A 17407-nucleotide genomic window follows, 5' to 3' on the forward strand; every position below is an offset into this window, starting at 1 on the left:
TACCTTACTGGAATCGCACTAGTGTTTCTTTCTTTTCTGAGAGCTGAGCTTGGATCCCACATCTTATTTATGGTAGTTTTTTCTCCTTTGTTTCCTCTAATCTATGACAATCCATTTGTCTGTCTTTGTCCTTCATGACTGTGACACTTTAAAAAATACTGCTTAGAAAAAAACACCACAAGTGTTTTTATGTAAGATGTTAACAATGGAGGAAGTTGGGTGAAGGCAGGTAATTTGAGAACTCTCTGTTCTATTTTTACAACTTTTCTGTAAGTATAAAATTAGTTCAGGATTTTTAAAATTCTGTTTAAACGGCTTAATGTGTATGTTCAGATCCCAAAGCTGTCTAAAGAAAAAGCATGACCTAAGAGAGGATATGAATTGGTAAGACATAAACAACACTCTCCAGAAGGAGAACTGAATCTCGGTGGACAGCCACAGTTAAAAAGAGACTAAGAGAAGGAAAAGCAGCCAGTCAGGAAATTCATTTGACAGTCTGCCAAAGCCTCCATCATGATTTATTAGAGCAGAGGAATAAGAAGTGACAGTCTGACCTAAAAATTAAAAGGGGCCACTCAAAAACCTGTTTAACTACATTAATGAGAATAGACAGTCTGCTTGCACAGAACAGATTCTAACATGCTCAAGCATATTGTAATTTCAAAACTTTTTCCCACATGGAGAAATTTATAAAAATCACACTTCTATTTAAAACCTAGCATATGGTGGAAATCTTGCTAGAAGCAGCAGCTTAAATTTGCAATCTCATTTGAACAAAGAATACTTGGATTAGCAAAGGAAGTTTATAACGTAAGGATAACACAAGAAAACAGCACTTCTCATCTTCACATCCAGAGAATTCTCTGTTAAGCAGGGCTCCAGGGAATTTCTACAGTAAGTCTTTGTCATTTGTAAAATGAATGTAGTTTCAACATTTTAATTAAGAACTCTGAATATGAACCATTAAAAATAAACTGAAACTCACAGTCCTCTCTTTCTCACCAAAAAAGGTTCAACAATAGCAGGATCTCATTCAATTAATTAAAAAAAAAATTATCGGTATACTCCATTAGCCTGGTAATTGGCCACTTTAAGTCTCCATTAACCATCCAGTGACAACTGGTGTCAAAGATCACTGCAAGATGTAATGAGATCTAGAGGGAACATCTGGATAAAAGAATTAGTTACTAAACCATTTCTGCAGCTGCTCATGCAGGTAGGGCCACAACAGCCCATGTCCCGTAGCCAAACACTCCTTGGGGAAGGCGCCTGCTTGTTTGCTGCTTGCTGCAAAAGGTGGTAGCTGTGTATCCCTCAGCTACAGGCAGTGCACAGAGCCTTCACTCACCTAGGCCCATCCGGCACATCCCTCGTTGGACACAGGGCTAGAGAAACCAGCACTACCATGCTGACATCCCCCCATCTGCTGTGCTTTTAGTAAGAACTGGTCTTGCTTTGATCCATTAAATCCATTAAATCTTTTCTGTTTTCAGCACTTAGACAGGTTTACTCCAGACCTTCTCCTGTGAGGGTGGGGTTCTTTGCCCCTAGCAGAATACTCCACCCTTGCTTCCCACACCCTCCTGGGTATAGCTTCAGTTGCCCTTCTTGTGCCTTCTCTGCACCATCACCATTCACCTAATGGCAATCACCACCGGTGCATCAAGAGTAGAAGGACCTGAAGTTTGTTTCCATACGAATTCACCTAGCTCACACCCCTCTCTAGTTTGTATCAAGGTGATCCACCTTCAGATAATGTTTTAATATCAGGCTACAGCTGATCTTGAGCAACACAAGTTTGAACTGTGATGGTCCAGTTATACATGAATTTTCAACCCAAAGCGGATAAAATATAGTAGTCACTGGATGTGAAACTTGCCTATATTGAGGGGAAGGTGTTTGACTTTTTATATTCATGGGTTCTACAGAGCCAACTGCAGGATTTGAGTATGTGCAGATTTTGGTATACGCAGCAACAGCACAAGGTGCTGAAACTAAGCCTCCACATACACATACCAAAGGATGACTGCAGTTTATTTTGCTTAGTATCATTTGCCTTAAATTGAATTTTAAATATTAAAACTTCAGTTTATTATTACAGTAAAGCAAACACGTTTTAAGATACTAACCATGTCAGTGTAGCAACGTTAACATTCTCAAATATTCCAGAAAGAATAAGAATAGTTTATTTTTGTTATGAAACAAAATAGGGCTAGATATGGTGGCTCATGCCTATAATCCTAGCGCTCTAGGAGGCCAAAGCAGGAGGATCCCTTGAGCTTAGGAGTTCCAGACCAGCCTGAGTAAGAGCAAGACCAAGACTGTGTCTTTACTAAAAATAGAAAAAAAAACTAGCCCACAGTCCAGCTACCTGGGATGCTGAGGCAGGAGGACCACTTGAACTCAGGAGTTTGAGGTTGCTGTGAGCTATGATGATGCCAGAGTACTCTAGCCTGAGCAACAGACTGAGACTCTGTCTAAAAAAAAAAAAAAAAAAAAAGAAAAGAAAAAAAATGAATTTAAAGTTTAATTTATGCTTTAAATAAACAATAAAGGATCTTGCCAGAAGGAAAAGGTCCATGGCTCACATTCACCAACACTGAAACAGTAACTCTAGGCCCACCAGGACCACACTCAGAAACATTAATTCTAGGATATGCCTCCAAGAGATTCAGTATCTTACTAAACCAAACCCTTACTCCAGGACACTTAGATCTAAGTTCTACAATGAAGCAACGTGCAGAGCTGTACTGTTCAGGACGACAGCTGTCAGCCACAGTGGCTATTACGCACTTGAAATATAAACAATGATTAAGTGACTTTATTAAATTTTGATTAATTTAAATTTTAAAGTGATAACTCAGTTATTGAAAAAATTTTCAATACATTTAAAACAACTTTGGTATGTAAACCACTCTTTCATCTACCCACTGAATGGAATCTAAATAAAGACTGAGTATTTCCAATGAGAATTTGGCATCTGAATTGAGATGTGCTATTAAGTTTACCGTGTAAAAGTATAAAATGTTTTTCAAAGACTTGGTTAAAAAAAAGGAATCAAAATATCTCAAAAACGTTTATACAGATTAAATGTTGAAATGATAATCTGGATATACCGATTTAAATATTAGCTTAGTTTCACCTGTTTCTTTTTAATTCTTAAAGAAGCCACTAGAAAATTTTAAATTAACTATGTGGTTTGTATTATTTCCAAAGAATTGTGCCAGGGTAGTAATGATGAAAAAGCAAGATTCATTTCTCTCAGGAGAAAATTAAACTGAGACAATAAATCCAGCAGCCAATAAAAATTAATAATGGGCAATTATCTGGCAAGGATACATGAGACAATGATTCTTAAATTTTGTTCATGAAAATCCCTCCAGCAGCAGAAAATGATTATTTTTAAGAACATAGTTCCTCTCTCCTTCAAGAAGAAAAAGACAGGGCTCTACACCTTGTACCTCTATCCAGACTAAGCTTTTTTTTTTTTTCTTTTTGAGACAGTCTCACTATGCTGCCTTTGGTAGAGTGCTGGGGTGTCACAGCTCATGGCGACCTCAAACTCTTGGGCTTAAGCAATTCTCTTGCCTCAGCCTCCCAAATAGCTGGGACTACAGGTGCCTGCCACAGCGCCCAGCCATTTTTTTTGTTATAGTTGTCATTGTTGCTTACATGGCCCGGGCTGGGCTCAAACCTGGCAGCCTTGGTGTATGTGGCTGGCGCCTCAACCACTGTGCTACGAGTGCCGAGCACAGACTAAGCTTTTGAAACTAACTTTCTCTCAGGCCTATAGTAAACAGCACTTGATGTACTACAAAGTAAGGTACCCAAGAATACACTGAAAGAACAGACAGAAACGCCGGATCTGAACAACATGTAATTCTTTACCTCGGGGCTGGCCATCTGCTATCCAGGAGATTTCTATATGATGTAATAATCTCTCAGGGATCATGAAACAAAATGGAATGTCAGGCGAAGAAAAATGTTCATAAAGATAATGCTAACAAATACAAACAATATACTTCAAAATAAAATACCACTGGATTAAATCACATGTTATTTAATCAACATGGCTAAGAAATCATTTACTCCATGGGATAATTTCTGTCATTTCTTTACCATGAAAATATAGACATTCAAAGGCAAACCTGTATCCTGGTATCTTCCATCTGCTCAGAAACGATCCTTATTTTAATCTATACCCTCTGTCATTTGGGGCGGGGGTGGGGATGGGGGGAGAACAGAATCTCACTCTGTTGCCCTGAGTAGAGTGCTGTGGAGTCATAGCTCACAACCACCTCAAACTTTTGGCCTCAAGTGATCCTCTTGTGTCAGCCCCCCAAGTAGCTGGGAGTAGCTGGGACTATGGGCAACTACCACAACGCTCGGCTAGTTTTTCTACTTTTAGTAGAGACAGGGTTTCATTCTTGCTCAGGCTGGTCTTGAACTCCTGAGCTCAAGTGATCCATCTGCCTTGGCCTCCAACAGAGTGCTAGATTACAGGGGCAAGCCACCATGCCCAGTCTATATCCTCCGTCATTTTTATTAACTTCTGCTATCCCACTCTTCTTTCTAAGGTTTTGGATAAGTCAGAAAGAGGAGAACAATAGGATTGCATATTAAAAGATCAAAAACAATCTTTCTAATGCTATATAACACTGACATGGTGACTCACTTTTCAAATGCTTCATAACCAGTTACTGGACGATAACTTCATACATTTCCAATGATAAACACAGCCAGAAAGAAAAAGAAAGAAAGAAAAGAGAGAAAAAAAAGAAATAAAGAAAGAGAAAAGGAAAACAGAGGGTGGTGCCTGTGGCTCAGTGAGTAGGGCGCCGGCCCTATATACGAGGGTGGTGGGTTTGAACCCAGCCCCGGCCAAACTGCAACAAAAAAAATAGCTGGGCGTTGTGGCAGGCGCCTGCAGTCCCAGCTACTCGGGAGGCTAAGGCAAGAGAATCGCCTAAGCCCAAGAGCTGGAGGTTGCTTTGAGCTGTGACACCACGGCACTCTACCAAGGGTGACAAAGTGAGACTCTGACTCAAAAAAAAACAAAACAAACCAAACACACACACACACAAAACCTTCAAAGAAATGTACCAGATTACAGAATGCTACAGAAATTCAATGTATAAACTATTGCTACGACATGCATTTCCCCCCCTAGAAGTATGACTCTGAGATTTATATATTTTCAAAATTCTTAATATAAAGCACAAAGCAATCTTCTGGTGCTTGTCAAGATACTGCCAAACTCTAAACATGTAACTTCTTAACTGTGATTTTTTTTCTTTCTTATGAGCTAAGTAGGAGGGAAAGAGAAACATAGTTCCAAATACATTATTTTAGGAGAAAATAAACTGTAGAGCTAAATATGAACTGTCACATATACTTAACCTGACAGTAAAATAAACACCCTCATACCAGCTGTTCTCATTTAATAAATACCAAAGCACAATATTAAAATGATCAATTTCAAAACTTCTGTATGCATTTCAATTAAATTCCCCTTTTTTTTTTTTTTTTTTGTAGAGACAAAGTCTCACTTTATGGCCCTCAGTTCGGCTGGGGCTGGGTTTGAACCCGCCACCCTTAGGTATCTGGGGCCGGTGCCTTACCAACTGAGCCACAGGCGCCACCCTAAATTCCATTTTTTTTAAAAAACATAAGGGAAGGAAGAACTTTGCAAACATATTTGCTTAGAAATTCTCCTTCACCCCCTCTCAGACCACTATTATGGTCTAGCACAGAGATCTAGATGAGGTCTGTTACACGTTGTTCTTTCTCCATCCCCCCACCTCAAATGACACTTTAAAAATGTAAAAACCATTATTCCAGGCCTACAAAATCAGGCCAAGGGGCACTGCATTTTTAGCAGAAGTGGCGAAACTCCCTTATTTTACAGAAGGGGAACCTGAAAGCTGTGAGAAGAGGTGGCCAAGCCATGGTCACACCAGGATACCAGCCATTAAAATGACTTATCAGGAGTCTTTGGTCCCTGCCTGTGTGGTAACTTCCTGTTAGAAGGATGCCACTAAAGACATCCAAGGGAAAATTAGAAATCAAGCTAAACTGCTAAATGGACACCCACCTATTAGTGCACTAGGAGTTCTAAGGGGAGCCTGTGGTATGAAAACCTCCATGATATCCACAGAGTGCCAGGCACCATGCTAGATACGCAATAGTTATCAACCCACCGCAATTCTGCTAGGCCTTGAAAAATCAGGAAGGCGCCCATTAAATAGAAAAAGGCATTGCATTTAAGGCGGTATCATGGGCAAGGCCAGAAGGAGAGAATCATCACACTGTACCACCTGCCTCAGCCCAATAGAGCACAGGGGCCACGAACAGAGTGGGTAAGAGACAGTGAGCTCTGCCCCAGGATCTGGGTTTCTATCTCAGCTCTTGCATTGATGGGTGTGTGACTGTGTTAGCTTCCTGTTGCTGCTGTTAACAAATTATGGCAGACTCAGTAGCTTAAAACAACACAAACATATTTTAAAGTTCTAGAGGGCAGAATGAGTCTCATTGGGCTAAAATCAATACTGCCCTTAACAACACAGCATGTTCCTTCTGGAGGCTCTAGGGAGAGAATCAATTTTTTGGCCTTTTCCAGCTCCAGATGTCACCCACATTCTTGGTTTATTGGCCCTTCCTCCATCTTCAAAGCCAGCAATGGCCAAACAAGTCCTCCTTACATTGCATCATTCTGTTATTCTACCTCTAATTCCACCTCTAAGAATCCTTCTGATTATATAGGTCCACCTCCATAACCCAGGATAACATCAAGGTCAATTGATTAGCAACATAATTCCTTTTACAAGCTTAATTTCTCTTTGCCATGTACATACACACAGGTTCTAGCAACTAGGAAGTGTATAACATAGTTAAAAATATATATAGGGCAGCGCCTCTGGCTCAAAGGAGCAGGGCACCAACTCCATATGCTGGAGGTGGCGGGTTCAAACCCAGCCCTGGGCAAAAACTGCAAAAACTTAAAAAAAAAAAAAAAAGTATATATATATATATATGTATATGTATATATACACACACACATACATGCAGAAGCCAGGCCCAGTGGCTCACACCTGTAATCCTAGAGGCCTAGGAGAGTGTTTTGCTTGAGCTCCATAATTTGAGACCAGCCTGAGCAAGAGAAAGACCCCATCTTTCCTAAAAATAGAAAAATTAGCTGGGCATTATATTGGCACCTATAGTCCCAGCTACTCAGGAGGCTGAGGCAGGGGATCTCTTGAACACAGGAGTTTAAGGTTATAGTGAGCTATGATGATGCCACTGCACTCCAACTCCTAGGTAATGACAGAGTGGACCCTGTCTCTTAAAAAAATAAAAAAGAAAAAGAAAAAAATCTGGAGAAGGGCACTTTTTAATGTGTCCTCAGTTCCACAAGCAAATCAGCAGTATCACATGCCACCTGGTGGAGTAGAAGGGTCCTACACCAGAATCGGAAGTTCTAATAAATTCCTCTAAAAAATTCTTTTAAAACAGTATTTCTAAAAGGGAGTTCCTCAGAAACAAAAGCCACAAGGTCTCCTCATCAACTACATTTAGGAATTCTCAAAGGTGATATCAGGGAGTGGAAACATTATCTTTATTTAATATTTTAGCTCATTTTCAAGGTGACATTTCAACTGCGTGAATTTCAACTCAATTCATTAGTATTCGAGTGTCATGAGACAGAAGCCAGTGGAGAGAAAAAGCAAGAAATGAACCAGGCAGGGGCGATTCCTACACAGTGGTCTCTAGGGAGGGGCCAGGCACCAGAAGAAGAGGTAGTGGTGGGAAGGGATGCAATATGACCTTTAAAATCCCACAGCTAAAGTCCTTCCCAAGTGTCCCTTATTGGTCATTCATTCACACTTTTAGCTTTCTGCTAGGGCAGGATATTAGAGCTACCAGAGAAAAGAAGACAAAACTCCGGCCTCAAGGCACTCAGTAAATAGTATCTGAACAATCAGCTCCTCGTCCATTCCACACTGAGAAAATCATGTAATACTAATAGAAGCAGGTCCAGGGTGCCACAGAAAAGGGGAGAGAAAGACTGGGCTTGCTGGCCAGTCAAGTGACATAATTTTCTGTGTAAATGCTTTCACTAAAATTGACATAAATACTTATTTGAGGTGCTTTCAGCCAGGTGGCTTAGTTTATAACTAAAGTACTATAGACTTCAGACTATTACTTTACTCACGCACAAAGTATTTCACACATGATTTGGCCTTACAAAATAAACATTTATCTTTATCTCCACCCTCCTCAAATTTACTGATAAACACAGAAAAGTTAAATATTTTGTTTCAAGTTTATGGAACCAGTCAGGAGCAGATAAATGATAAGAACCAGAGGGGTAGGGAACCTGCAAGCCTTGGGGCCACATGTGGCCTTCTGGTCCTTGAGTTGTGCCTTTTGACTAAATCAAAACTTTACAGAACAAATCCTTTTATAATTTTTTTTTTTTTTGAGACTCACTTTATTGCCCTTGGTAGAGGGCCGTGGTGTCATAGCTCACAGCAACCTCCAACTCCTGGGCTTAGGTGATTCTCTCACCTCAGCCTGCTGAGTAGCTGGGACTACAGGCACCCACCATAACGCCTGGCTATTCTTTGTTGCAGTTTGGCCAGGGCCAGGTTCAAACCTGCCACCCTTGGTATATGGGGCCAGCGCCCTACTCACTGAGCCACAGGTGCCACCCAGAACAAATTCTTTTAATAAAGGGATTTGTTCTGTAAAGTTTGGATTCAAGTGAGGGGCCGCACTCAGGGGCCTGGGATTCTTGCTGGCTCCCAGCCTCTGCTTTTCCCCCCAGACTAGACGATATTCCTGTTGTAGGTTGGACGAAAAACAAGATCAAAATTTGCTGCAAATTTTCTCTTTTAAAAGAGTCACTGAATCACAGCAAAAGATAACATTTTATCAGAACACATTTTTAAAGCAAATAATGAAATAATCATAAGATTACAAAAAAGTCAAGTAAGCAACTTCAGAATATGACCCCTTTATCAAATTTTCTTCAGGTAAAAAATATATACCCTGTCTGCCATCATCAAATGTGAAAAGGTTCCAAAAGGAATAGGCTTGGCAGTCTAGAAAGAGGAAGCACAAAAGACCGGGATTCCTCCAGGTTCTTGAAACATACACAAAGACTGCCAGCCCACAGTTAATCATCCAGCACTTTGAAATGATTAAACATTAATGAGAAATATGTAAACCTTACTATAAAAAATTAAAAGTAAGGTTTGAATAAATGAATAACCACACTGTGAATCTAGAAAGGGAAGCTAAATGTTATAAGCATGTCAATTATCTCAAGTCAATTTGCACATTAATATAACTCCAACCAAAATCCAAAGTCGCAGATGAATATAAAATAACATTCTACAAAACATGAGACCTAGAGGAAACAGAGTCCAGACTTCACCAGACAATAACAACTTAGAAAGCAAGACATTAAATTATATTATTCACACAAAAATAGAAAGCTAAATCAAAAGAAAATAGAGTAAACCCAACTTCAAGCTGAAAAGGAAGGAAGCATCATTCTGTGAATAGTGCTAACTGATCAACCAGTGAGATGGGGGAAAATCGATTGTGCTCTGCATTTTAAACCCAGGTAAAGCCAGGTAGCATTACATATCAAATAATGTTTAAATTAAAAAAGAAGAAGAGGCTCAGCACCTGTAGCTCAGCGGCTAGGGCGCCAGCCACATACACCAGAGGAGCTGGCACCTCCAAATCCAACCTGGGCCTGCCAAACAACAATGACAACTACAACCAAATAAAAAAAAAAAAAAAAGTTGTGGCGGGCACCTGTAGTCCCAGCTACTTGGGAGGCTGAGGCAAGAGAATTGCTTAAGCCTAAGAGTTTGAGGTTGCTGTGAGCTGTGATGCTACGGCACTCTACCGAGGGCTACAAAGTGAGACTCTTGTCTCAAAAAAAAAAAAGAGAAAGTAAACTTTTATGATTAGTCATCAGATATTTAGAAAAAAACAATCAATAACAAGAACCAGAGATTTAACTACACAAAAATATAAAATGGTTACACAGAAATATAACAAAGGGTTCTTGCCTGTACCACCTAACAGGTGGGTTTACTTAAAATGACAGATTTTATGGCTGATAGAGCAAGAGGTAAAGAACACAGATAACTGAGATAAAAGGAAACAGTTACAGCAAAAAAAGAAAACAATTAATGGTGAGGTTATAAGTCAATTTCCTCTAATTTTCTTTAATATAATGTGCAAAAATATCAAATGTTACACAAATAGCATTAAGGGAATCATAAAGCACCAAAAAAACAGATCTTAGATCTCAACCTCCTCATGGCAGGAATGAGCTCTGCTTTTAGCACACCCCATGGCACCTAGTCACAATGTTTCATGCATGGCATACTCTCAAAAATTATTTGTAGACTGGCAGCCAGCTAGCTTCAAGAAATAAACGCAAAATTCAGAAAGTATCCTGGCTATTTCTAACACAATTTATTACATTTTCTTTTTTCTTTTTTTTTAATTGCAGTTTTTGGCCGGGGCCGGGTTTGAACCTGCCACCTCCAGTATATGGGGCCAGCACCCTACTCTTTGGACCACAGGCACCACCCTCTAACACAATTTTTAAAAAAAATTCATTAAAGCAGGGCAGCGCCTGTGGTTAAGTGTGTAAGGGTGCTGGTCCATATACCGAAGGTGACGGGTTCGAACTGGGCCCCAGCCAAACTGCAACAAAAAAAATAGCTGGGTGTTGTGGCGGGTGCCTGTAGTCCTGGCTACTCAGGAGGCTGAAGCGAGAGAATCACCTAAGTCCAGGAGTTGGAGGTTGCTGTGAGCTGTGATACCATGGCATTCTACCGAGGGCAATAAAGTGAGACTCTTGTCTCTTAAAAAAAAAAAAAAAATCATTAAAGCAATAGAAAGATGTGCATTTTGTAAATGCTTGCAACTTGTTGAACTAGAGCATCTGCTTTCTTCCACAATAGTCTAAACACTTCTTCAGTTTGGCTCTCCATAACCAAATGTTAAGTGTTTCTCAGGCCTTGATTTGTGGATACAATCTAAACATGACATTGACCTAGAATTTATGTTTGAAACTGAAAAAAAAAAGAAACTGTACATGTGTTTCTCTTACCACACAGCTGTTTTTAATAATAAGGAAAATACCACTTGACTTCAGGGTAACAGAAAAGCAGGGGGAACCCAGATGCTCAAGGCAAGATTTATTTTAGGTAATCCTTCACAGAGTATGCATTATGGAAAATCATTTCCAAATGTGTCTTTTTCTTCTAAAAATGGTTCATTAAGCTTAAGTGGGAACTGAGCCATAAAAAAATGAGGTAAAAAAGGATTAATCAGAAGTAAGCTCAGTTCCTACAAACTTGCATATGCAACAGCATTTTATAAGATCCAACAGAATCGGGTTGTGCCTGTGGCTCAGTCAGTAGGGCGCCAGCCCCATATACCGAGGGTAGTGGGTTCAAACCCGGCCCTGGCCAAGCTGCAACAAAAAAATAGCCGGGCGTTGTGGTGGGTACCTGTAGTCCCAGCTAGTCAGGAGGCTGAGGCAAGAGAATCGCCTAAGCCCAAGAGCTGGAGGTTGCTGTGAGCTGTGATGCCACTGCACTCTACCAAGGGCGACAAAATGAGACTCTGTCTCTTAAAAAAAAAAAAAAAAAAAGATCCAACAGAATCACAGAATATGGATGAAATGTAGAGAAGGTCAATCAGACATTTAATATGAGAAAAACCTCCATATAATCATTTGTCAAAATTAATTATTTGACCAAGAGGCTCATTTTGTACCTTAAAGTAATTTTTAGCCATTTATCCCTTTGACCCTATTTTATCCCTATCTTTGTTTTGTTTTTTTTAAGACAAAGTCTTGTCTTGTCTCCCAGCTAGAGTACAGTGGCACTGCAATCTCAAAACCCCTAGGCTCAAGTGATCCTCCTGCCTCAGCCTCCCAAACAGATGGGACTATAAGCACAGGATACCACACCCAGCTAATTTTTTTATCTTTTGTAGATACGATGTCTCACTCTTGCTCAAGCTGGCCTTGAACTTCTGGCCTCAACCAATCCTCCAGCCTCGACCTCCCAGGATGCTAGGATTACAGGCATAAGCCACTATACCCCATCTCTAGAAGTGATATTTGGGCTGGCCCTTGACAGGTGAATGGGGAGTTTGAAAGGTGGAAAGCTGGGCCCTGCAAGTGGGAGCACAATCCAGGCAGAATGACCAGCATGTGCCCAAGCCACAGTGTCAGGAAGAAGGGATGAGACTGCTTAAGTATCCACTGGTCCAGCCCAGGTGTAGGTCAGGCATAGACCAGAGTGGTAACAAAGAAGATGGAGGCAAATGAACAGATAAAAATGTATCCAACAGAGAACAGACAAGCCTTGGAAGTCATAACTGAATAGAGAGCACAGAACAATACAAAAAATGATAGAATACAATATTTAATTTTAAAAGGACTTAAAATAATAAACGATTTAAATGAGTGAAAAGGTATGGTTTTGAGAAAAATGAATCTGGCAGTAGGCTTATATGTGATACAACTTTTATACTTACAAAAATACTTCTCAAAGGAAATGTACTCTAAAGTACAGTACATCCAGCTGACAAAGTTGAAAGCACAGACAAAAACTTGTAAACTGTACACAGAAAGGATAATATAATAAATTTTAAAGTGAAAAATACATAATTACAGACAATATATGACCGAACCATCTTTTTTTCTCTCCCTGGCACCTTGATCTTTGACAAGATATACATACTATATACATAATATATAGACATACAACGTAGAACCTCTGTAAAATGACCACCCGAGGGACTGTAACAAACTAGTCAACATACAAAGATGGTCATGATAAGAAACTAGGCCGACTGTACTGATACAAACATGTGGTACATGTCCAGTCTATGAAAATTAGATCAACTTAAGGTGGTCATTGTAGGAGGTGGTCAACTATCTAAGTTCCACTGTGTGTGTTTTTTCTTTTTTTCTGAGACAGAGTTTCAATTTGTCACCCTGAATAGAGTGCAGTGGTGTCATCACAGTTCACAGCATCCTCAAACTCCTGGGCTCAAGCAATCCTCCTGCCTCAGCCTCCCAAGTAGGTGGGACAATAGGCATGACCATACCTGGCTAATCTTTTTTTATTTTTGATCAAGATAAGCTGGTCTCAAATTCCTGACCTCAAGCAATCAATCCTCCCACTTTGGCCTCCCAGAGTACTAGAATTACAGGCGCAAGCTACCATGCCCAGCCCAAGCTATATTTTTAAAAAGCTAAACATTTAAGAGAAAATATTTGAAATAGTATATAGTACTTTCTGTACTATAAAGTAAATTAATGTAATTACTTATTAAAAATACATTGAGAAAAGGAATCAAGCAAATCAGAAATTATATACAAAAAGTATCAATCCATTTCTGCTGAAGTACCAATAGCATGACAACATGGATCACTGTTACCTTTCTTTAATGAGTGTAATGCTGAGGTGAAGAAGGTCAAATAACCGGGAGGCTGGGGTGAGCCGCTGAACTCAAAGTACCCAAGTACTCCAGGCTGCAGGAATAAAAGTAGGTAACTGAGGCACTGTTAGCCACAGGGTAGTGGAGGATATTTTGAAATAAGACATGACATTATTATGTGACAATTATTGCATTTTGTTGAATTTCATTTTTTTAAAAGCCTAACCACATGAAAGGTTGCAGGCTGGGGCTGAACTTCCCTCAACTTAGACAACAAACAGGATAAGGAATGGAGCTGCAACAGCTTTGACATATCTGATTGCACAGCAGATATTCAGGAGCATTCAATGCTGTTAACTTCTTCTCTCCCCCTAAGTAGGTCTTTCCTCTATCGACAACACAATATTCCCAGGCCCCTGGCTCAAAATCTCACTATCAAGTTTCCAGGCATTCATTCACTTTTGTTCAACTTCAGGCAAGCTGTGTCAATAATTTCTTTGTAACCTTTCTCAAGTTTCTCCTTCAATAGCTTCCTCTCACTCACTTCAAACATACCTTCATACTTTTCTGAAAGTCAGTTTACATCTGATTGGCTTTACCTGTGGCTTTACCTCCCTCCCACCCCAAACCTGGCACCTGGCTGGTCAGGTCAGTCTCCAGAGGACCCGCAGTCTGCCCTCTGGCTCCTCCATTCCCACAAACTCATTTCCGCCTGCTCGTTTTTCTTTCTATAAGCTTAGCATTGAATGCCTCTTCATTCTGCCACACCATACTGGTTATATTCTGCCTTCCTGCTCACAATTTCTTCCTTTTTTGAAGGCCCTATGGCACCATTCCATCTGGTTTTGTTCTGTAATAATCATATCTGTCTCAAAAGCCAAACTGTAAGACCTGTGAAGAAAGAGGGCTGGGCTCAGAAGACCCAATCTCCAGTCCAGGCTCTAGTGGCTGAATGATGCTGCTGGGTGAAACCTTCAACATGCAGCCTCAGTTTCCTTATGTGGCAAACAGGGATAATTCTTCATAGGTTACTGTGAAGAACCAACCCGATAAACTATAAAGCATTAGGCAAATGGAAGAATCCTTTATTCTGACCCTACAGCGTTTGGTACTATGTTCTTAATGAGTAACTAAAAGCCTATCTGATCACTGGGACGAAACGGGATCCAAATGTTAAGGCTGACATTTCATTTGTTGGTGAAGTTTAAAATCAGTATGTTAGACAAAAGAGGAAACTTGTGATTTGTAGGGGAACATGTTATCTTCCAATCTAGAGATGACTTGCTTATTACCCAACCCACATTCCTAAAGGAGAACTATATACTATTTGAGTTCTTTAAAGTTTCAAACTAGGCCAGGTGCAGTGGCTCAAGCCTATAATCCTAGCACTCTGGGAGGCAGAGGCAAGTAGACTGCCTGAGCTCACAGGTCCGAGATCAGCCTGAGCAAGAGCAAGACCCCATCTCTAAAAACAGCCAGGCGTTGTGGTGGGCACCTGTGCTCCCAGCTACTCGGGAGGATGAGGCAGTTAGCTATGACACCACGGCATTCTACCCAGGGCAATAAAGTGACACTCTGTCTAAAAAAAAAAAAGGTTTCAAACCATGCTGCAATTGTGTAATAAGCTTTCATACTAAGAACAAATTAAGAAAAAATAGGCTAGGCACCTGTAGTTCAGTGGCTAGGGCGTTGGCCACATATACCAGGGCTGGCGGGTTCGAACCTGGCCCAGGGCCTGCCAAATAACAATGACAACCACAACCAAAAAATAGCCAGACATTTTGGCAGACACCTGTAATCCCAGCTACTTAGGAGGCTGAGGCAAGAGAATCGCTTGAGTCCAAGAGTTTGAGGTTGCTGTGAGTTATGATGCCACAGCACTCTACCAAGGGCTACGAAGTGAGACTCTGTCTCAAAAAAAAAAAAAAAAAAAGAATGGTGTAAATGAAAGAAAATAAACTCATTTAAGGTTCTTTAAATTCTGACCAATCTCCCAAACCAAATAGAATAAATTCATTCTGACTACTAATAAATGTTCTATGGCCTAAGATTAAATGAGATGAATTTTAGCCCTCTTCCTATATCACATTCTCTTAAGTAGTTTCATGGAAGAGTATATTTGGCCCATAAACCTGCATGTAATTATGTATGTATATACACATACACATACTTGTACACACTCTAATGGACGTAAAATAAATAGCAATTCTGAATCTCCAAGGGAGATTCAAATTAAACCTTTAAATATGGATAAAAGCTGGACCATTTGCAAGCATCCTTTGTGAATATTTCTACAGTATATACATCTGATCTGGTCACTGACATTGCCATTGCAATTTCTATATAGCTTGGATAAAGGAAACTACCTTCAGAAGAACTGGTACTGAAATTTTCAAATAGTTTTATAAAAAAATTCAGGAATAATATAGTGCAAAACAACATTATAAGCAAAACTGCTTTCACCTGTCATTGCTAAAAAAGGTAAGATTCAACTACATGAGATGATTAAATGTTGTATAAGTTGTTAAATACTAGCTATAAGGATATTTTAAGTGCTATTTGAAAAATACTCATAGTACAGGCGGCGCCTATGGCTCAAAGGAGTAGGGTGCCGGCCCCATATGCCAGAGGTGGTGGGTTCAAACCCAGCCCCGGCCAAAAACTGCAAAAAAACAAAACAAAAAAACAAACAAACAAAATACTCACAATACTGTGACTCTATATTAAATTTGGAAAAATTGGCATATTTGCGATAATATCCTAAAATTAATACTTCAAAATAATAAAAAGGAAATAAAGTGAAGTGACGATTATCTATTTATTTCTACTGCAAATTATCATTTATTTAAATGTCACCAAACCAGCTCTAGTTATGTTTTAAAGTGAAACAAATTTTGCAACGATTTCACCCAAATGTCAATGTCTTCCCAACAGAAGGTATCATTATTTATGAAAATTATTACAAATTAGCTACATGTATTTGAGTTTCCTCCATTGTTCTTGCTTAACATCTGAATGAAGAGGAGTTTAGGGAACAAAACACACACATACACGCATACACAGACTGTTCTAGGTTTAGGTCCCTATTTATTCAGAGGCAAATAAACCCATAAATTGGTTCAAAGCACACAGCTCTAAGCCTGTTTAACTATACTTAGTGCCTTCAGTGGCCTGCTTTAGATGAGCTGGCCCAGCACACAAGCCAGCCTGACACTGTGTACCTAGAGTCAGGTTTCAAGCCCTGTTGGTACACAGGTAGTCCCTCCTCACTCTGTAGCTTGCCAATGTGCAAAGATCATCCGACCCCAGGTTATGGCAGCAGTGTTACCATTAGTTGATTTCCAGATCCTTGAACAACTAACTACCAGGTGAATGGTCACTGGAGCAACTGCCAGTGTTCCTCCTTCCTTCACTTAACCAACCAAAGGTTCCACTAGGACGCAGGATGGTGGCCAGATGGCTATCAAGTCATCTCCTGTCCCTCCCCTCCCTTCCCCTCACTAATCCTGTTCTTCCTTCAAGATATTTATAGTTATTTCCTGCCTCCTGGGACGCTTTTTCCAATCTCCTCCAAGATGGGTCACAGAGCCTTTACCTTCTTTAGGTCTTTGCTCAAATTTCATTTCCTCAGAGAGGTCAGCTCTGTCTTCTACAATAGCTATGGCCTCCCCTCCAACTCTATCCTATCACCCTTCATTATTTTCTTTATAGTACTTACTACCTGAAATTATACTGTATACTTAATAGTTCCCTAGGGTTGTTCTAACAAATTACTATAAATTGAGTGGCTTAAAACAAAAGAAGTAAGTTCTCGGGCGGCGCCTGTGGCTTAGTCGGTAAGGCGCGGGCCCCATATACCAAGGGTGGCAGGTTCAAACCCAGCCCCGGCCAAACTGCAACCAAAAAAATATCCGGG

The 17407-nt window shown here is 40.1% G+C and overlaps 1 protein-coding gene across 6 annotated transcripts in view; it reads right to left on the reverse strand.

The window, feature by feature from the left end:
* The window catches only part of TXNDC11 (thioredoxin domain containing 11), a 69986-nt gene that overhangs the window by 27770 nt on the left and 24809 nt on the right, over positions 1-17407 (reverse strand). For 3 of the 6 annotated variants that reach the window (XM_053557182.1, XM_053557187.1, XM_053557186.1), the window contains one exon: positions 13492-13585. The exons of 2 other annotated variants lie outside the window; for them this stretch is intronic. In XM_053557182.1, the coding sequence (XP_053413157.1) occupies positions 13492-13585 (94 nt within the window). Of the gene's footprint in view, positions 1-3888; positions 4025-13491; positions 13586-17407 lie in introns of those variants that run through there. One more of the 6 variants, XM_053557185.1, reaches the window with a different exon arrangement.

The sequence above is a fragment of the Nycticebus coucang genome, chromosome 12 (assembly GCF_027406575.1).
Source record: "Nycticebus coucang isolate mNycCou1 chromosome 12, mNycCou1.pri, whole genome shotgun sequence".
NCBI classification, from domain to species: Eukaryota; Metazoa; Chordata; class Mammalia; order Primates; family Lorisidae; genus Nycticebus; species Nycticebus coucang.